At 34.6% G+C, this 23,228-nt stretch overlaps 1 protein-coding gene across 1 annotated transcript in view; it reads right to left on the bottom strand.

Annotated features, from left to right (window-relative positions):
- PHTF2 (putative homeodomain transcription factor 2) overlaps positions 1 to 23,228 on the bottom strand; it is a 73,571-nt gene that overhangs the window by 27,349 nt on the left and 22,994 nt on the right. The window contains exons 3-7 of the mRNA XM_067316826.1: positions 15,589 to 15,645; positions 11,270 to 11,339; positions 9,295 to 9,453; positions 4,172 to 4,337; positions 3,293 to 3,457 (exon numbers count right to left, since the gene is read on the bottom strand). Of these exons, the coding sequence (XP_067172927.1) occupies positions 3,293 to 3,457; positions 4,172 to 4,337; positions 9,295 to 9,453; positions 11,270 to 11,339; positions 15,589 to 15,645 (617 nt within the window). The remainder of the gene's footprint in view (positions 1 to 3,292; positions 3,458 to 4,171; positions 4,338 to 9,294; positions 9,454 to 11,269; positions 11,340 to 15,588; positions 15,646 to 23,228) is intronic.

Here is a 23,228-nt window from a genome sequence, read left to right as displayed (position 1 = left end):
AGTCTAAAACCCAATTGAGAAATGCATAAACTTCAGTTTAAAGTTAAGCTTTCACCCACTATACAGTGTTAGAAGAAAAACAACAAAAACATGAACAGTACTTCCCCATCTAATAGAAATGCATAGTTTCCTAGGATTACTATATATACACACACCATTCGTCAACTTTTTAAAATTTCATGCTAGAAATAAAAATATTTAAGAGCAAGAAGGACAATACTAAGAATCCTTGAATAAATCCAAAAAGTTCTTACAAAGCCTGAACATACCCAAAAGCTAAGTCAAGCAGGGCTTAAGACCTATTCATGCATTAGCTAGAAATATTAATAAATATTTAAATTGAGCTTCTGGAAGATGGTAGATTTTCATTGTCAAATACTCCCACAGACTTTCATTGGAATTGGGCCAAAAACTCCTTCCTTATACATTAAGAAGGTTGTTCAAGCTTCAAAACTGTTCAGAAGTTGAAGTATTCCATAATTGGTTCTCTGGTGTAATGTGACCAACTAACAAACCCCTACAATGGAAGAAAGCTCAGAAGAGATGGGCAAGGGTGAGGTGCCCATGAAGCTCAGAGAAGAACATAGGGTGTGACTGACCAGGGCTGTTGCACACAAAGCTGACTATCTCAGCACAAAGGGGACCTGAGGGTGGCCTCTGTTTTAGATAAACAGCTATGTCAGTTGGGTGGATCAACTGACTATATCCCAGTTGAGTGGATCAACTCGTGGTGTTAAAAGAGTGTGAATGTCTCCCTGAGATAACCAAACCAGCATGGTGGGAGCATAGATGCTGCTCAGCCCAACAGAATATAAAAACTGAACAACTAACAAAAGAATTTCCGAGAGAGCAACAGGCTTGAGCTGGTTTCAACCTATGTACCCCGTCCCAGTGACTGGGGACACCCAGCATCGTGTGGTGAGCATATTATAGAGCTATAATGGGGATCATATTGGTAGTGTGATAGAACTGCATATTGCAATTGCTATATTTTGCTAGGTGTAACTTACACTTGTACTGTGATTTCACTACATTGCATCATTCTGCTAAATCGAAAATCCCATGTAACATCAAATATCTTCAAATAAGTAAATCTGATATTAAACATTACACCCTCCATGCATGGAATATCTAAAAAGAACCTGGTCAGAGAGTATTGGACTCTGACAAGTATGGACACACACATTCAGAAAGTTTAGTAAAGTCCCAAAGCAATGCTACATTCTAAGTTACCCATCTGGGAATTGTGCTGCTTTCCAGTGAAACTAATAATTAGTCTTTCTTAAACGGCCAGCATGCTGGATTAAAATTCAGAATTATATTTTACTAGTCAGATTGAATTCTACCATTCAGAAGGATATTTAATTAACACACAACTCCAGATTATCTCAATCTGAATGTATGCAAATGTTTAGGTACATTGGGTGCTGCCCTAGAGCAAGAGGATAATTTCTGAAGTTAGTTTTGAAACCATGTATTTAAGGACTGTATTTAAAACTTCAGAAAATGATTTGCAATAAAAATTCTAAATCAAGATGGTAAAATTTAATTCACTATACATTAACATTATCTCAAAACTTAATATGCTACAATGTTAACAATTGCTGTAAATAAACACTAAGGAGACATTCGAATGCCCTATTTAAGAGCTTCAAAACATGTCTTAGGAAACAGGACAAATTCACTTTGCAGCTTCCTTGCACTGGCCTTTCATAAGGATTTCTTAAGGAAAACACATCACCAGCTTAAGCAGTCCACATCCCCCACACTGAGCTCCTGCTCACTCGTTCCTACTCCCACTCTGCCCTCCCATTGTGCTGACACAGCTGTTTGCATGGCCATGAGAAAAATTAGGAGATCAAACTGATCTGCATGATTTCCTTTTCAGCTGGACAAGTTTCTGACATGGTTCACTCTCCAGACACACAAAGAACTGTCTCTCTAAAAATGAAGAGCCAACAAGTGACCAAAAGATACTTATAGCAGCTTAAAGGATCAGCGTTGCCAGATGTGAAAACATTCTCAGTCACTTTATGCTCTTCATCCTTTGGAGATAGTGTATACACTAAGTAGTCATCATTAAGGCTTAAAATCTATATATAACACCACTCACTAAAAGGTTTAAAGAAGTCCTAACGCAAGTCCCACATTGGGCTTCAAAACTGGAAGCATTCCTCGTGAGCCCAAGTGAAGAAAAGGGGAAGGGGGGGGGGCAGTCTGCTAATCCCTGCTCTCTTATAGCAAATGGATATCTTCACTGAATACAGAAAACATTCAAAAGTTTGCAAAATCACAGTCCGAACATACTAGAAAATAATGTATACACAGAGCAATTCATCTAGAAGTAGGCTTACCCAAAGAACAGTAGAGGTGTCTCATATTACTGTTTGTCAAATCTAGCTTAATCTACATAATGAAAAAACAGGATGAACACCTCCCCCAATATTTTTAGGTATTTTAAAACGTTCTCCACAGCTACAATTACATATTCCCAGTATGTAACATAACACAAGATAAGCCTTACCAGAGGTTAAGAGCCCATATCACAAGTGTGACAGACATGTTAGTTTGCAATATGTAAGATGCAACAGGCACAACAAAAGATCAATGTAACAACCTGCAGTATCCCTTTTCTTAATTTCATACCATTTTACAAGTATATTTTCTCCTGTTAATAAATGCTGATGTATAGAACTCACATATCTGTATTACAGATCTTTTTTTTTTTTTTTTAGTTCCCCCCCCCACCCCCAGCTGTGGAACATAACACAGTTAGGTGTTTCTTCCAGTCATTAAAAAATGCATCTTCAGTGTTTACTTATAAACTAAATGCTGTACCTATTTTAATCTTGAAGGCTTTTCTTCCAGAAAAAGTATGTGATTTGGTGACAGTGATAGACTTCTATAAAAATTCTGTCAGAGTAATAAGCAGCTAATGCAATGAAGTAAAAATTAAATAGTCAAATTTTCCAACTGGATTAAAAGAAACTAAGTTGGTTCATCTTTGATAGCCCACAAAATACTCCTACATCAAAATATTGCTTAACACAAAAAAAAGCAAACAGAAAAGGAAGTTAATTCTGTATCTCTCAAATATTGTTGCATCAGCATTTGCAAATTCAAGAACAAAAACACATCCATACATGTTCAAATACTGAGTTCAGTTTACTATTAAAAAAACAAAACAAACCTGGATCAACAAAGGTTTATTTAATCATTAGATCAATGTTTACTCTTTCAGAAAAGGGATAGTGCATCTCTAACACATATGTAGCCTTAAATAAATACAAACCCTGATAAAAAGAAAGCAGCATGCCAGATATCTCTGAAGACAGCGCCAATACTGTAAGAGGTGCTTGTACCGTAGCTCTGTACTGTTCCCTCCTGTGTGTTATCTGTGGTACTAGAGCCATCTCCTTCCCTATGTACTTCCAAATGTGCTGCTCTCCTTAATTTCCTTCATTAGAAGAGATTAAAATTGGAAGGTAGCTTTATAAGTGCAAACTACTAGTTCTATAAGGTGTTCAGCAGTTTTAAGCATGCAAGAAGAAGCAATATTTCAAAATACTTTGCTAAAGGTTTATCATGTTGATTTAATAAACGCCATTTAATAAAACTAAGCATAGCAATTATTCATTTTCATAACCCTTAAGCCAAAGATATATTTCATCTGATCAGAGGCTTAAATCTGCAAAATATGAAAAACTTACTGCAGGTTTTCCCATTTTAATGGGACAAACTCACTGTAGCAAAACATATTCAATGAAGTGCTGAAAGACTTAATTTCAATGCCTCCAACTGCATTTTTTTTAAATGTACATCGCCCACAAAGACCATTAATCTGTGAAGCTCTAAAACTAAATTTGCAGTAATATAAATACTTTCACTCCACTATTATTCAATTACAAGCTGTTCTGAGGCAAAATGTCAGATTCAATGCATTAAAAGTTAAATAAATCAGTGCTTTAAAGTTAAGTTAGTTGATCACAAAATTTAAAGAGGAAAACTGCAAATTAAGTGCCAATTTTAAAATTTCAGACAAAAACAGAACATCAATTAATCAATTAAATCTCTTGCAAAGCACAGACTGTAAACTCCCAAAATTTTTCATGCATGTTCTTCAGAATAGTTTAACAATTCTAAATTATAAGTATTTTGATACAGACTATACCTTCTTCTTTTGCCCCCTGTGCTGGGAGGTGGCTTAGGAGTTCGTGTTGAAACAATCTGACAATGCACAGTTCCAAGTAGCAACATTAGCCATATTGGCCCAATTACTTCAGTTAGAGGTATATTATGGGGGCTCCGGGCTGTGCAGAATAACACTACAGCAGCAACTACAAAAGAAGGAAAATGAAGTTCAGTTCAACATTTGAATTGTCTGGAACGGTCAATTCTATTTGGATTTTCTTAAAATCAGAAACAGTCACACGTAGTTCTTTATCTGTATTTTAAACAAACTCATGTAATTCTTGGAGGAAGGAATAATAATTGTAATGATATAGAGAGTAAGCAGGATTTAAACAGTTGCAGATTCAGTATGGAATCACTTTTTCAACTTACCTTAATACTCATCTCTTCTTTTACACCTGTCACAGTAGAGCTATTGCTCAAAAGAGGTGACAAAATAAAGTAAGGGAGAAAAAAAGCATTCGGAAAGCTAGATGCAACATGGTGAAGCTTCAGTAGAACATAAAAAGAAAAAGCAAACACCACCAAGCAGCCCAGATAAATATAGTTTTGTCTGGCCTAAAACAATACAGCACAATCCAGCAAGTTAGATGAGCGTAGGAATCAGCAAACCAGGAACAGGTTGCCCAGAAATGCTGTAGTGTTTCCATCCTTGGAGATATTCAAAACACAGTGGACATGGCCCTAAGCAACCTGCTCTAGTTGACCCTGCTTTGAGCAGCAGTTTGGCCTGGGTGATCTCTAGAGGTCCCTTTTCACCTCAACTGTCCTGTGATTCTCTGAAACCATACATCAATTTAAACATAGTAATGACCAATAGACTAGGGACTCTTCATATACTCTGGCAGAAAGTATTTTAAACTCCATATTCCAAACAGAGGAGAAAACTGCTCACACAGACAATATTATATACGTACTTGTATGTATATTTTGTAGTAATGAGCAAAGTTCAAAGACAAACCATGCAAATTATGAGACAGTCCAACTGAAGCGACCAGGACTCCAACTGGCACATGTGCTGGGAAAGGGGGGCAGGTTCCAATTTTCCCTAGTTAATTGTTAACTTTGTAACCCTGTGACCAGTTTTTGCTATACAATCACAGCTCTTTTTGCTCCTGTACATAGAACCCAACCACTTCTGCAACTCAGAAATGCTTTAACAGGCTTCAGGTCAGTCCAGACACATTCAAGAGACATGGGACAGACAGGAGAGGCAAGCCCTCTCTTTCTCTGCTTATCACCTATTCTTGTCACTCTGCCTCTACAGTTTGAAGCGCTGTGTTCTGAAGCATGGGTGAGAAAAGCTGCCAAGAAAAAAAAAATTCATGAAGAAACAATTCAGGAATAGAGAGGGGGAATAATTCGCTGTTCCAAAGATTCTCACATCCCATGAGAACTTGCTTTTGTTCTTGTACCACTGAAAATGAAAGTCTCGCCTCTTACACCTGCTCCCAGCACAAGAAATACTTAGTACAAGTTCAACAGTCTTCATTAGTTCTCTAATAACATTAATCAAAAAAAAAAAAAAATTACAGCCACATGGAAAATTATGTTTAACATTCAAATAGGAAAAGTGTATCACATGAAACCACCCCTAACACAGCTGATACTTGGATGCAATGTTTTCTACCAAAAAGGGATAAGAACCATTTTCAGCAAGGAAATCTTTAGCAAGGTAACCACTGTTAGAAACAGAATGAATGTGCAAAACAGTAGAGTTATTTTTAGCAATCTATTTCTAGTTTCCCATCAATTTTTTCCTAACTTAAAGCACACAAATCTCCACCATTTTTTTTTAAGGTTACTCTTCCCCAAATTATGCTTTATATATTAGGTTGAACATATAGAGTATTTTTATTACTATGCGCAGAGTGAATTTTTCCTGCATGAGCTTTCTCAGAAAGGTAGCATGCATCATCTAGAAACCCAGCTTGTTAAAAAACAGTAAATTAGTACATGGTAGTGATAATATTAACCCTTCCTAAATAAGCTTACATGGATTTCTCACACATACAATCAGCTTCATATACTATAAAGTGTAAATAATAGATAACTTCGACCGCTACCATGCAACTTGGATAATCATGTATTTCTGAGTACACAGAGCTCCATGGATGGACTCCATGGGAAATGAACTGCAGGACTAGGCCTCCACAGAATAACTTCAAACTTCACTACAGCATTTCTTCTGCTACTAAATAAAAAATAATAAATAAATAAATAAAATAACAGCAGAGTGATCCAGAAGAAATCAACTTCTTCCAGAAGTAGTCATTTATATCTGGACCAGATTTTTGTGAAAAAGACACAAATGAAATCACATAAAATAAAAGACTATATCAAAGAAAGCAACTGTGCATTTCAAAGACTAACAACCACTTATCTTTTAATATTTAAAACTCTGAAATATATTTCAAAGAAGTTTGAAAATACATATACATACACACATATATACAAACACACAAGTAGTTAGATAGATAACATGCACCTTGCCACAATAAACAATTGTTACATCACTATTAAAGTTTCTTTGGTTCATACTTAAGAAATACATGATGGAAATATACACACAATTTCATACTTAAGGTTAGCTTTCCTATTATGATATTGAAATATTTTAACAGTAAAAATGAAGTAATGGCACAATTTAGGTGATAAGGGATCAGATCAACAGGGTTTTATTGCTACATTTATTCACTGGCTTGTTATGTGACCTTGGGCAAGAAACTCGTTTCTCTGTAGTTCTCTTATCACACATTTTGATAATCATAGCTATTTATACTAAAGGAAACCAATGCAAATAAAATATGGAGTTTTCTCTACAGTCAAGGAGAGAGTTCTTTTCTGTAGATTTATATTAATGTTAGGAAATATCTTGCTAAAGCTAATCAATTTCAAAGCCATAATTGCAAGTAATGGCAGTTTATAAATCCATACAGAATACTTTAGAATTAAATAAAAAGATTATTCAGCTAAATATCTATAACAAAAATCAAGTCATATCACTTTACAATAGTGTCAAATAAGAAGCTCAATACAAAATTTAGACTCGGCACAGAAATACGGCCACTGAGATTTTGAAGAGTTTTGTCATTAAGTTTGCATAATAGATTTTTGATGTTCTGGTGCAGTCTTACTGATTTTGTATGAACTGAAGGACAGAGAACACCTTCAGAGTAAAACATAAACACAATGTTAAGGTTATACATGCTAGAAAAAGAAGTTGGAGGGAGTTGTTTTAAATAGTTTCCAAACAAACAAACAAGTCAGTTTTGTTTCATTTATATGCACATTGTAAGCCTTTCAATTTATTTTTAAAAACAAAACAAAATAAAATCTGAATTTAATTCAGTGCAATTTAAATGACAAGAGTTTCAAATAGCTGGATTAGACCTGGTCTAATATCAAATACCATTAATTCTTTTTCAGTATTTTTAAAATCAACAACTTCATGACTGTTTTGTGGTTCACTAAAAATGCTTCAGGGTATAGAAATCAGAACTATTTTGCCATACAGGTGCAGAGAGAAGGGGGCAGAGGGAGGAGTGAATTATGCCTTATCTCTGTAATGAATTCCCTAAAGAACTTCTTTAACAAAAGCACTTGTCTCAAATGTGTGCTTCACTCAGTCTTATTACTTTGCTGCTTCTTTTAGCACCTTATGAAGGCTCTGCAAGCTGAACCTGGGCACATTTAAAAAACAAACTTAAGCATTGGAATATAAAAAAATTACTATAATGGCAAGTGTTCCTCAAAATAAGCTACCTAAGAACGTGGCAATGAACTAAGTTAACTCATGCATCTTACTATTTATAATGCTATCAATGCAACAAAAATTACTAATATTGGGGTATCACTTAGCATAGTACACACAAAGGCTAATGTGTACAGTAATACTTCTTAAGTACCTATCTCTGAAATGTGGATAAGGGGAGGTTCTGATAGCAGGTCACAAGAATATTTGTCAATACATTTCAAGTTTTGGAACACCGGCACTGTGAAATTGATTTCACACATTCTCAAAGCTGCTAACATCATCACAAAGAGACACTTTCTCCTTTTTTCCTGTTTCTTGTTTTACATATATTTCCAAAAGATACAGTGATTCACAACAGCAAGGACGGACAGATGGCAAAACTGAAAAGTAATTCTGTATTATAATTAGATTTCAGTAGAAAATGTGTCCATCGTTTAGTTTCTCAGTGTACTTAAAGTGCTCTCAGCTTTCATCAACCTTCTATTCTGTTTCTGTTGTACACGTTTCTGATAGGCTTAGTCTCTTGCTGGCTTTCACACTGTTAGATACTGACTCATTACATTACATTCTTCCCTTTCTAATTTTCCTCTTATGTATTACGTATAAATTAAGAGGAGCATAAAATCAGATCTCTAGAACTTGAGATTTGGTGCCCTATTTAAATGTTGAAAACTGCCATCTGTTTGATAACAGGTGCCCAAAAGTCTAGGAGGTATAAAACGAAGATGCATACTATCCCCACATGAAATGGGGAAATTAGCAGGACATAGGACAAAGCCTGTTATTTGTCAGCCATTCAGGAGCACAGCTGAGGTCTGACTAAAGTATAAGCTAGAAGCTTAATTGCATCTAATAGGACCAGGTAATATGTGGAAGGCCAACTGGAAACTGGTCAAAGATCATCTTAGCAGGCTGCACACACAGTCACACCTTGGCAGGTTTGATATTTCCTGCTTCTTGGTAAGAGCTCTTGAACTGCAAAAGTATCAGAAAGATTAAAAGACCAAGAAAAAATACATCACCCAAGCCAAAAGGTCCTTTGACATCTCCTAGTCCTGAAATAAATTAGATAGTCCTGGAAACCTAAATTACCTATAGCGATGTCAAACTAACACGTGTGCTAAATGCTGAAGAAAGCCTGTGAGGAAATCCTTAAATTTTTAAGATGTCCCCTTTATACATTGAAAGAAATGTTACTCCAAAGACACATGCTTGGGACTGCAAACTGTTTCAGAAACTATCGGAATGAACGGTAATAGCACAGAGTGAACCAAGTAAGATGCAGCAATTTTCAAATGGTTAAAATAAGGTATTCAGTCAAAGCTGATCCTGTAAGCCAACTCTACCTTGAAGAAGGTACAGAACAAGCAGCCAGAAAAAGATGACCCTCGATGTCACTTGTAGCCACCACCCATAGAAGAACGGAAAGAACACAACTCTCACAATTCCTTTGCGGGTCAGCGATGTCCAAGGACTTTCGGGTTTTGCTTTAGCAAAAGCAGACCCTAATAAAAATAAAAATAAAATAATAATTAAAAACAAAGGAGAGAGAGATTTTAAATGAGGTTAAAAAGTTTGGATTAACTTTATTGTTACAACTAAATATAACTTTAGCTGCTGAATATCAGAGTAGTTAAAATAGTGAAAAGCACCACCAGATTTAGATAAATGAGTATACTTAATAATTGATCCTATAAATAACTATATCAATCCAAAACTTAACTACCATCATCAGAAACTTCTACCAATACTTAGATTTTTGGAATGCATGAGTAACAAAACACTGCCATTTCCTACCACGTCAAAATTAATTTGTTTACTTTCACTAAGGTATCAGAAACTTGGTATGAAGCAATAGGCAGTCACATGAGAAATTCACAGGTCTGTGCAGGCAGGGCAGAGCAGCAACAAGTGTAAACTGCCCCAGCCAAGTCATTCGGGAAACTGCAAGAGGGTTGAGAAGTGTAGAACAGTATCGGTCAAACTGAGGACTAGCCCCAGGAACAGGGAAACCACACCAGGAAAATATCATCTTTGTCTTTCCTCCGACATCATTCTTGGTCTCACTCACTCATCTTTTTTTCTTTCTCATATCCTTCCATTTCTTTTTCTTCTTGAAAACTGCCATTGCTCTGGCAGCTACAAAAAAGGGTAACATTTACTTAGAGCTAATGGGGATCTGACTTAAATTATGCCAAGGCTATTGATTGGGAAGGGCAACACACCACACGCTGTTAAGTCTGCTATGCACCTCCACCTTTCTTACAGGTGGAATTGGCATTATTGAGCTGCTATAGGTAAAATATTGCCAGTACTGGAAGTCCTTTAATGTCAGCTTAAGACATCTCTGCAGAGCAGTCACTTATTTGAATGCTATTTACATATAGGTAGTATATATACACTATATTGAAGTCATCTAGCACTGTTCCTTATTTTTTATAAATACTAGCTTTTGGATCCGATGTTTCTTTAAAGTTCAACTGTTACTTGATTTTTTCTTTATCTTTTATTCCCATTTTCTGAAGGTTTTATTAGTCAGAAGTCAATTAGGTACTTGTATCAAAGAGCACTACTATAACAGCTTTTAAAACCAGCTCATTTTCTTAAAGTTTACCATGTTTCATTACACAGAACATAGATTTTTTGCTGCCTATTTTCTTCCCTGACAAACAAATACTATTAGACATTTCACAGAACTGCTATAATTTCAACAAGGCTTCAGCTGATTATAGATTTGAATTCAAAGAGCACTACTTGAATGGATTCAGGAGTCCAAGCTGGCTACTGGGCTCATGTAAAAAACACCAAATAATATTTTTTTCTAGCCTTTGTAAGGCATGTGGAAAATGAATTGAAGATATGTGGCTTTTTGCCCTCTTTTGCCATTTTGTTCTTTAAAACAGGAAAGAAATATTCAAGGCCTATATAATTTTTACAGTCCAGAAATTTCAATATAACATTTTCTCTAGATGTCAGAAGATTTGAAAGAAAGTCTAAATGTATAAAAATAGATTTCTGAATCATATCTCCAAAACTAGGATCCAGGACAATTCACCCATTTCTCTATTCAAAATCTAAATCTACATGTCAAAATTAAACTAAAAAACATTTTTAAAATTTTAATCTAGAGGTCTTCTTTAAATGATATTTCCTATTTGTCCCTTTAACAGGGTAACTACATGCATTCAGTTTTTTTTTTAAATACTTCCTAATCCACTCTTGTTACAAGACATAGGACAACAGGTTTGGGGGTTTTTTTGCATAGCACCCTCAAAATTTTGAATTGCTAAGAAATTCAGCTTTTTCTAGCTCAAGACCTACCTCTTACAAGATCAACATCTATGAGGTCTGGTTTCACATGTCCTGTTTTCTTTGGTTTGTTTCGCAGACCCTGCAACATGCAAATACTATCAGAATACATTCACACAGAACTCAAACTGCAAAAGAAAAACACCGATGTGGTCAGTAACTGTATTTAACCTATATTGCTATTAAAAATTCAGACAAATATGTAAATTTCATAGATATAAAGTACTGTGAAATAAATGTTCCAAGAAACAAGGAACAATAAATGCCTTTTACACACTTTACAATCTATACAAAATCTTACCAATTACTGACCAGAAGGTAGTTTTTCAAACATGGTTAAGTTCTGAGCACTCATTTTCCTTGGCTTGGGATTATGCAAACAACATATTATGCACACACTTGCAAGAATTAGTAATATATCTCTGTTAGGTTTTCATAACTTTTGCCACAAATTACTTTCCTAAATCTCTTTTCTATATCCAATTAAGCTTCACAAAATGTGTATATTGTAATTCCTTAATTCAAAAATGATAACAAACTATATTGTACATCAAGAGCCACTAATAACAGCAAGCTCCACTACTGTAAGTGCAAAACTCTGGAAAAGTGCTGATTTTTTCTTAACACTGGATAAAGATTAGCCTGTTAAAGAGGAAAGGAAAAAGAGAAACCAAAAAAAAAAAACAAACCCACCAAACAAACCCATACACAATAAAAGCAGCAGGGAAAAAGTTTCTGCTTATTCTGTCTTTTAGAAACAATATCCTCCTTGACTGAAGAGCCAAACAGTCTTGCACGACTGTCAAGTTTATTTTTAAAGCTAAAATGCGACACTATACTCTCAAGCTCTAGAGATAGCTGTGAGTTTATTCTGATTCCCTTAGACTATGCTCTTAGTCACATTATCCAAAATGAATCCAAAGAGTACAATTCATACAGAGTAGAATCTAATATTTCAAAAAAAATTTAGCATAGGAATAGAATTATGATGGAAATGGTTTAACTGCGTTCATTCAAAAAGCAGTTAAATTCACTGGTAAATTGTAAGTTTCCAACATTGTCAGATTTCATAAACGTGTAGAAACATTTATTACTTAAATATGAGCATTAAATTGAGGTGAAAGTGTAAAAATGAAATGAACATCAATGAGAGAAAGATCAGTGAAATCTGCTCATGTTACTCTTCATACTTTTCTTAAACCTGATTTCAGCCGGATTTATTTTTCACACTGAAATGAAAGAGTAAAACTGTTCACAATGAAATAGATACAAAGTGATCACTAGATACATCTATTAGAAAAAAAAAAAAACAGAGTTTGCATAAACAAAACATTTAATAGAAGTAAAACATGGATAGGACAAAATCAGCTCTTAAGATGCCAAATGCAGAAACACAGCTGTACTGGAGAATTAACAATGTATAGAGCTTCACATGGAAAATTTTTTTAAGAAAGCAATCTTAAGACTGCAGCATTTTATGTGGAAGGTAAAACAAGTCCACAATTAGAATTATTATAATTCCAGAACTAGCTACAGATTCTTGTGAAATCTTGCATAAGAAAGTCACTCACTTTGCACAAAAAAATCTAGATCTCAGAAATAAAATGTTGTATGATATAATAATTCTCAAATGTATTTCAAAGTCTAAATAAAGATTCACATCCTGCTTAGAAGAAATAAACCCTCCCCCACCCCAATCCTATGAACAAGCTACCACTGTGGCTAAAGTTATATTTTTGGTTAAAGACAGAATTCTGCAAAAGTCAAGTCAGCAGTACGGCATCTCTCACAGGAAAAGCAAAGATGATACATTTTTAAGAAATTCCATTGTTCCAATCTCAAATCTCTTCAGTGTCCATAACTACGATGCACTAGATCTTCTACTTTGTACCACACCCAGTGAAAGAATTCCATTCACTAAGATGCACTTTCTCCACTCTTTAATGTGTCACAGATATCTAACATAGGCAGAAAAGCGTTTCAGATCAGGGCTAACTAAAAAAATATTCTTACTTTTCCCTGTGCAAGTTTCATTCTGCTCAGGCCAATCTAGTTTAGCTCACAATTTCTTTTCAGCACTGAACATATTTTTGCTACCTTTTAGCAAAAATAAACTTTAAATAAAAATGTTTAAAATACTTAATATTGTTAAAATTTTCTCTTGCACAAATTTTTAAGTGAACCTTAATAGGGCAGCTCTAAGTGATAAATTTATATTATTGGAAACAGATTTTCTACTCAAAAATAGCAATTTTCAGTAAAGTTAAGTTCACTTATAAACAGTAACGCAGTAGCTTTGAGATTAAAGCTGTAGTCTACAACACCTGAACTTAGTAGCTTGTTTCAGTGTTATCTTTATTACACAAAACTCAGTCAACACAAACTTACACTGACAGTATCATTTCTCCTATTGTGTTTAATTTGTTGATTATTGGACTATAGACAGACAAGCTGCATTTCTAAAAGGCACAAGACCCTATTTGCAAGATGTTATTTGAATAATGTCCTACTATTCAGTACTTATAAGAATTTCTACTGTAATGGTGAATAGTTTTCATGGTCATTGAAAGGACACTGAAAATAAGTAATATGTTAGGGTCTTGGTTTGAAATTACTTGTACTCATTGTAAAGAATATTTCTGCAACATCTCTCTGCACACTTCCAACACACGGTATTATACCATGGGACTTCTGTAAATATTTTAAAACAGTCTTGCCAGCTCCCAAATTAAAACATTTTTGGCCTTAGATATGACAATTGGACATACCTTACTTGGTACTATCAGTATTATACGGAAAACACAACTCCTAGCAAACCAGCGAGCCTGAGACAAGGACATAGTGATCCTGAGGGACTTCTTGAAAGAGAACATTCTTATGAATGTTTTTATCCCTTTGGTGCCTCCAGAAGAGAAACTATTGAGAAAGTCTGATTAAAAAGTCTTCTTGCAAGAGCTACTCTTGCTCTCAACACAATTCCTTTTCAGTGGAGTAGAATGCTTAGCTCATTGTTTAAAAACATTTATAATCGAGACAGTTTTTGCGCACAAGACTTATGATTACATTAACATACAACAGCACTTACCAAAACAATATCTTAAGCTGAACTTTGAAGTACGGTTCCTTTAAGATCCACTAGGTGCCCCCAGCAACCCAAGCTATTTGGCACAACCCCAGCCATCCGGATCTTTTCCGAGTAGCTGAAGCCAGCAGAGGCTGCCCGTACCGCAGGAGTGCTGCGCAGACAGCATCAGACGCCTCTTGGCTCACTTCATCATGCTCAGCACCGTGCAGCTCTGGGATGTGCTGCAGGACGAGCTTTTGATTCTCCCTGACCCAAAGCATTTCTTGTGCCATTTCAAGGGGGCACACTGCAAAATTAGGGAGATGTGGATGTATAGTATCACAAAAAAGATTCAAACATCCAAGTTTAGAAGCACTTCTTGTAAAAATATCATCATCTCCAATTTAAAAGTTAATTTGCAGATTTTGTACAGAAGTCAGAAAACTTCTTAAATCAGGTCAGTTATAATTGCCACATTAATACAAACAAATCTCCCTAATACATTCTGTTTGGCTATTTAAGTACTAGGGAAAAGGGAGAGTGGGGGTGAAGACAGGAAAACTGAAGCAATGTACATTTTGCTAATGTTAAGAATTAGGAATGGCTTTTAAACTCATGCAATAATAGCATATTTCTTGTGTGCAGTATTTTAAGAAAAAAGGTTAATCCCAAGAAAAAGTTAATGGCAGTAACTTTATCATCATGAAACAAGGCATAATACACAATCCATAAAACCATTACATACAGGATCGTTTTTTTTCCCCAAAAAAACAATTTAGCAATGTGTCAGACATTGATGGCACTGTTAGTTAAACCAAAATGCAAAAAAACCACTGTTAAACTGCTTGTTTGGGGGAGCAAAGCCTGAAGTACTTACCAGTCTAATAAACTGTACAAAACAATGACAGCATCATAAAGGAGGAAAAGTAAACTGGAGGTATAAGGTAACTAACTGAAAGTAAAGAGAGCTCAGATAACTGAAATTAGAATTCATTGCAAAGAAAAGAGAAAGATAGACAAAGGCACTAAAAAAAATAAACTTTTAAGATAACCAAAAATAAAATAAAATTGTGCTAAGGTACAGAGAAAGATGGAGCACTTTAAATACCGTAGATTATTAATTATGTAAAATAAGTAAGGCATAATATGCCACTTATGTTTGATTATAGCCCAGAAATCTAATTTACCAGTTCTAAAGAATATCACATGCATTGTAAATGACATCAGCATACACAATTAGCAAAATGTTGAAATGCTATATTATTACCTTTATTTCTCTTTGCTCTACAGATTTTTCCCATATTTGTTGATCATAAGCACCAATCTAAGAAGAATATAAGAAATCTAAATTAGATTTCAAGAGACATTGATCAAACAAAATTAATTTATCTTCAATAAGGCAAGCAAGAAGATAATAGGTTATTTCCTTCAAGAGACTCATTTATGAAGCAATCTTTATCTTCTCCGTTCCATCTTTGCTGGACTGGATCTAGCTAGTCTGTAAATTAGTTGAGAAAGAAGGGGAGAAGCAAGCAAGCAGATAACAACAACCTCCTTGCATGAATTGGAATTTCTGCACTTGTACAGGTTAGCGGAAGGGTAACAGCACACTTGCATCAACCTCAGATGTGGATTGCAATCTCTTATTACGAGTATTGATAAAGAACAGATCTATAGCATCAACAGTGCAGCAGACTTTACAATTAATTCTAAAGAAAATACCACATGAAGCTATTTTCATCTGTTTAGTTTAAGGCACTTTTTTTTTTTTTTTTTTTTTTTAAGTCTCCCCCTGTATTTCCTATTCTATTTGACCCACTTTTATAGCTATATTGTCTTTAGCTTCATCCCTTAAGATTGCACAGTGCAAAACATGGTCACACAGGTAATCAACTAGATTATATGTTGGGGAAAACTCAAAATGTGGCAAGAATATAAGGAAGGAGCAATTTTCCCACTGAGTCACTGCTAGAATAATACTCCCTAGAGATAGTCAAAAAGATTTTAAATAACCTCTTCTTTATATCAAACTGCTAATTTTTCAGAAAAGAGGCATTATTTAAAAGCTGTCAGTTTGAAGGTTTCATAGATAAAGACACTGTCATTAAGATGCTGGTCTATTTATTTGTGAAACTCTCTAAAGAGCTTAGTTTTATCTAAAAGTAAGTTTAATTAAAACTTGTAATTAAAAGGAATTGTTTTCTCCTAGGCTCTAATCTCATCAAGGTATTGTGGAAAACCTTGTATATTTATAAGAGCAGAGCCAAAGAAAGAGATAAAGCTTAGGAAAGACTAAAGGCTGATCCTGCAAGCACTAGTTAAAATCTTAGCACTAAGCCCAATTTTGATGAGGGAGTTCTGCCCTGTTAAATAACCATCACCCTACTCTTTCAGATAGCTATGGTAAATTTAACAAACTATTGTGCAATTGTTTATACAAGAAAGTTACTCTATTACTGCCAGATATTTTGAATGAGGCCAATCTTAAGCTTCAGGAACTTAGCTGTAAGATAAAGTGACAAGAACAAGTCAATACACGAGGCAATATATTCAAGTATTATAAGAAATGAGCAGAGATATTCAGATTGTTTTGAACTCACAGACAGTGTCTAGATAATACCTGGCAACGATGTGTTTTACTGTGTGGATTTTACATCCTTTCTGTTCCAGTAGTTATACTTACACATACACGCACAGACACATATCCTAACTGCGAGATGCCTGCAGTGTTACTCGTATCGCCAAGGAAGTGCAAGATCCCTTACTGGCCACCAGGGCAAGGCAGATGCGCCCAGTGAGGGCAATTCATTCAAAGGCTCTTTACTGACTGTAGAGAGAGCTTCCACAGCTAACTAGCTTAGCCTGGACACTTAGGGCATAGGCAAGGTGACCCCAGTCATTGAACAAACCTGTCTAAAATTAACCTCACGGCAAGAAAGAAGACTTCTTTACCCTTCTCAATTTGCAAACGATAACAGACATTAAAGGCCTGAGCATGAGTACATACATCTTAAACCAGAAAACGTTCCGATTTGTCCTTTTCTATTTCAGTCTTGAGTTTTAAATTAGAAGGCATAACAAAAACAAAACAAAAAAGCCTTCTTGGTCAAAAAGGATCTATGACCAGCATAAATGCAACAAGTTTTCTACAGAAGTCAGAAGCAAACATACTCATTACAAAAGCTAGAGTCGTGTTCTGTGTCTCCAAATTTGACCTGCCAAAAAACTTAAAGTTTCTGATATCGGTAAAAGCCCAAAGCATATCTAAAATTGAAAGTGAGGACAATGTAAGGTACTAATAATGTATTCTCCAAATGAGGTTATTGCACCGAATTATTCATTTTCAAAATTAATTTTCTCCATCCACGAGATCTAAGCTCCCAAACAATTTCTAGCTTGCTACATTAAAGAACTGAAAAAAATCTACTGGCCTTGTGGTTTAAAAAAAAAAAAAAGTATTATGAAATACTTTGGATGTTGTGTTTGAAAAAAGTTGTAGACTGTGGAAAATGTGAGAGTCAGGCACTGTATTGGGCAGAAATAAGCATGTGCTACAATAGAAGTCATTAAAAAAGGAAGTTTAAGAGCTAACTCAATCTGGATAGCAGCCAGCAACTAAAAAGTCAGCATCTTGAATAACCACTCCACCCAGACAGTTTTATTAAATTGTTCCAGCCTTTTTTGTAAACAGATTTTAAACAGAATATTGAGTCCTCATGAAATTTACTGAAGAGAGCCCTGAGTGAGTTTTTTGTACTCCAGAATATTCCCCTCCTCATTTCCAAAAACGATTTTTGGACAAAGGCAGAAAAGTGGATCCAAGCCTGTCTCTCTCTTTACTACACAAGAAACAAATGCGGAAGCCTTCGTGCCAATAAAAGTCTAAAGCAAACTCTATATTTCTGATTCCATTCATAGCTCATACTGTTTCAGAGTTCAAAGAGCCTTTAAAAGAACATTCTTCTTTTAAGCAAATAATAGTCTATTTGTTAACAGAATTCTGGGAAGCACAGAAGACTGCTTGATTTTAAGTCTGGCTTACGTATATTTTTCCGGTAAACATTATTTTTCCTTCAAGACTAGGCAGCAGCATCTGTCTCTTTACAAAGAAAGAAGTAGTAGGGACTTTTGGCACTCATTTTTCTTTTAATACTGCTCTATAAAGCAATTCTTTCAGCAAGACGTAAAATGAGAGAGACAAAGACAACTTTAACGAAGATGGTCTTTCACAATTCTGTTTTATTAGACTAGTAGATCTGGTCAATCACCCATAATCAACTTTAATTATTAAAATCCAAGTGCAGGGTATTAAATAAAGGCATACTGTTGCAAACTGAAAAGAGCTAAAGAGATAATTACAGAGAGCAAGTATCATTACAGTCTCTCAGAAGTGATTCTTTTTTTTTAAAATCTACCTAGTTTCATCCTCTCTTTCATGCTTTAAGAAAGTTATAGAGGCACTTTAGGGAATGAGCATCCATGCTCAGCACATCAAATTTAGATCTGATATTCAATTTCCCTTTTCGCAGTCTCCACAGGCATCTACACTTCTCTTGCAAGCATATCAGAAGGAAATGCATGCAAACAAATGTGTCATTATAAAGTAGCACACTGGCATATTTTGCTTCCCATGCTAAACAAAAATAGGTAGAACCAGTGTTACTAACAGGAAACAGCAAATAAAAAAAACATCGTTAGGTGTTCAATTTCTGCTGCTGCTACCTTAGGTCAGGAAAACGCATGCACGTCTTGTAAAATACATGTGTTGCAGAATTCATCAAAAAGAGCTTTCCAGTGACAACAAGCTAAGCTGTATCATATAATAATCACCAAGGACGAGAAAAAGAACATGTTAAACAACGGAAAAATGGCACAAGTATGAATTACATTTGATAATGTAATTCTTGAATGAATTCAAGAAGGTAAGTTAATACTAGCAAACCTTCCCAGTCTTAAATTATTGAGAGCACTGGTCAACTCCATCTTCAAAAAGTTTTGATTTACAACTGTTTACATCTAAATTATTTTTCACGTCAAATCTAAATATTAAATTGTCAAAATGTTTATATACAGGCTCTGGTTCTTTACTATTCATGTAATTCTTTGAAATTGTACATACCTGCAGGACACTGGAAAGAAAAATAGCTAAGCGTGCAAAAGAAATTAAGCTCTAAAGGCAAATAAAATGCAGGAATAAGTTTCTAGAGATAAGACTTTCATGCTTTCATCATTAAGCATTTAAATATATGCAAAACTTGATCTAAGCTAGATTTCCTTCTAATACAAAAGTATCCCCAGGACTCCAAAGGTGCTCAAGTTTCCAATGCCTGGAACCCTTAACCTAATATGAAGGCCCAAGTCAATTCAAACATCTATATACTCCCGAATCTACCAGCTCCATCCCAATTCCCTTCCCTTATAGCTGCAGGTTCTGCAGCATAATTGGTCCTTCGAAGAATTTAAGTACAAAATACAACAGTCGAAGAATTGTCCAACTTTCAAGTATAGAGCGTGCAGCAATAAATAAGATTCTATCCTCCCTACCCAAAGCAGCTACCTCTAACACGTTTGATTATCAACATGCCTTGCCTCAGCAAACACCTAGTAAAGAAGATAAAGGCATTCAGTTCCTTCAAACATTTGCAAAACTAACAACTCTTCTTCATGCAGTTATTACAGTGTTCAGCATATAAGGGATTACATACAAAGATTAAAAACCCAGCCTTCCTTCACAATGGCAAAGTGTTATTTTAGGAAAAGCAGAATGTGGATGGCTAGTTGGCAGTTCCACCTAGCCATGTTGATGGCACATCAGTATTTTTAATTTTAAGTGGTAGCAATAACTTGAAAACAAACGTTAAAACTGGTATCACAATTAAGAATAGATGAGTTATTTGATGTCTTTGAGGGAAAAGGCCCTGCTTCAGGGACTAACTAGCAGTATAGAGAGCTACATAAACCTGAAAAGTTCTTGAACCTTAAGAACAAATGTGTAACAAGCAACACAAGAACACTGATCCAAAAGTCTAAGCCTCGTTTGTGACATTTAGTTTTATTGGTTAAATTTAAATTGAAAATATAGCTGGTTACTTAGATATACTCACCAGTTTAAACTCATCATAATTTCCAAATTATCACAATAATTTGGAATGGGCTTAAAAAAAATTTGTGTACACGTGTATACTTATTTTATATATACACATGTATACATACACACACAATCTCCATTTGCCAGATTTTTTTTTTGAAACTATGTAAATGGGAAAATACATCATACCCTACTATTCCAACTCCAAAAAATTGTCTTATCATGGAAATTTATTAAAAACATCATAATCCATTGGATTCATTAAAACCTTATACAGATATAACTTTCAAATTTATTTCTCAGAAACAAGATAGACGACAACATGAGCTAAATGTTTAAAATTTTAAATTGCACAACTTTCTGTGAGCAGAAGAAGGTTGTTTAATTTAAAAAAAAGCAACAAAAACTCGGAGGTTTAGCATCCTGAATTAAGTAGGAGTAATTTTACAAACAGATTTTCTAGAAAAAAAGATGATTTGTTTCCTCACAACTAGTTAATTGCCAGGAAATTTTCTTAAATTGTATGAGACTTGGCATGGGATATTAAGCTATACAATTACTTCAGGATGCTTTTTTAAGTGGTCTAACCTCCACTATGTAAAGTATTGAGCCATTGCTTTGCTAGCACAACTGACAAGATAGATATGATCAACACATTTTCCTCTCTCTTCTTCACAAAAATAAACTAAACTCACCCAGTAAAACTAGCTCTTTACTGAAAGATAAAATTAAAACTGAGATCATTTTGAAGTCCAGCCTCATTACATTTTCTATTTTTAAGAGATTATATATACACTCTGAAGTGACCTAAAACAAAAACACTTATTTCTTCCCAATAGAATACTTCAGAAAACATATGATTAGTTTATATATCTGAAATTTGGCTGGCACCTGTACAGTCTGTTTTTATAAAATCTAATAGCCATTAGCATAAGTAAAAAGTTAAGCTATTGAAACACAGCCAATTCTAATTTCAAATAAAGCCCTATGCTAAGAGTCTCTGCACTGCATGTTATTTTTTCGCAGCGTCTTTCTCATAACAAGCTGATCAATAGGCCATATGTGCATCAAGACTGAATTTGAGCTTTGTGAATGACACTGATATTCACTTTAAGTTAATGTAGTGATGGTATCAATGTGTATTCCAATACGCACAAAGCCTTCTGATTCTAATGGAATTGATCAATATTTCAGGAGACATCCATAATTAATGTCAAAGTAGACTAACAAAGATTATAATCCTAAGAATACATAGCATTTCCTGCTAATCTTAAAACATTAATGTCTATCCATAATGAAAAATGCATGCTAAATTTTGCTCTTTAAAACTTTTAAACACGTGTACTGGTAACATCACAATAGTACTACACATCTAAAAGATACTAAATACAAAGCATGGTGAATACAAAACAAAGTTGCTTCCTTGGATCTTCTACTGAGCAAACTAAGGCTTTTAACATCTTATTAAAAATGGCTACTACTAACATATTAGCCAACAAGCTTTAATTTTTTTTACAGCCCAGCAGTCTTCAAAAAAACTGTATGAATTTATGTATCAGAATATTTTAATATTAAAATATGCACACACATATACTATAATATTCATTTTAGAAATATCTTTAAAACTGCTTCATATTTAGTTTATGTTGAAGTATATACTTTTACATATCAGAAAAATCTTTTCCCTTTTTCTTAAATAATGGAAAAGGATTAAAGTTATTTTACACCCCATTTTATTTCCTACATAAACTGATCTACACCACAGCAAAGGCCACAATCTAGTAGTTCAGCAGCATAATTGTCTCTGTTGGAGCTGATTTCTACTATTTGGATGAATCTTTTTCCAAGATCTTTTTCATTTTCAAGATCTTTTTCATTTTGTTTATGGTGGGTATGTGGATAGGGTATAAAAACTTAGCTCATAAACCAGAGATGGAAATTGTCAAACAATACTAATACACTGCTAATAGGGAAGACTTTAGTAACTTTTAGTCAAATGGAGAAGGAAAGTGGAACAGATCAAACCTGCATATCCTAATGAGCAGAGCTTTGAGATTTATGACTCCTGAATAGTTGCTTCTGATTACTAAAAAATTTTGGGATTCCCCTCTCTTCTCTCCACTCACTTCCAGGAGGAGAGATGAAACCAGCTATTTAGAGTAGAACAAAACAATTTAAACAACCCTTTAAAAGTTTCATTCTTGACGATGTTTGAATTACTAACAAACTGTTTAAATTCTGGCAATAACTGCAACAGAACTGAACTTAGAGCCATTTCACAGAACAGTAATTTTATCAAAGCTTACTTCAAAGAAACGCTCCCTTTCAGAGTACAATAATGCATAATTAAACATTTATTTATTATGTATTAATATTTTTCTCTCAGTCATTTGAGATTAATGCTTGTTAACCTCAATCAGCCTTATTCATTGCCCTGAGTAATAGTTTACAGATTTAGCATATCTACTAAAAACATAAGTCATCTTTTTTATCTCACAATTAAATGTAAAGGAAAATTATATGCATAAGAATAGTCAGAACCAGTTTACAGTCTATACTAAATGAGAGTAAAGGAATAACCAACATCTACCCTGAGCCATTTCCTAATGACATATTCTGACTAGGGCCAATTTAGATACCATTTCTTTGGCTTAAAAGGACAACAGAACAGAATTAAAAATAAAGCACAAATTGAACAAGACTCCCTCCGTTTCCTCTCTGTTATGAGCTTACAGCATGATCTATCGCGATAACATTTACTCATTGTCTAATTTCAAATTGAAGTTATCACAGAATCATGTAGGGAACCTCTGGAGGTC

This window comes from Apteryx mantelli, chromosome 1 (genome assembly GCF_036417845.1).
Source record: "Apteryx mantelli isolate bAptMan1 chromosome 1, bAptMan1.hap1, whole genome shotgun sequence".
In the NCBI taxonomy this organism is placed as follows: Eukaryota; Metazoa; Chordata; class Aves; order Apterygiformes; family Apterygidae; genus Apteryx; species Apteryx mantelli.
The sequence above is the reverse complement of the archived record's forward strand: the minus strand, read 5'-3'. Positions and strand labels throughout refer to the sequence as shown.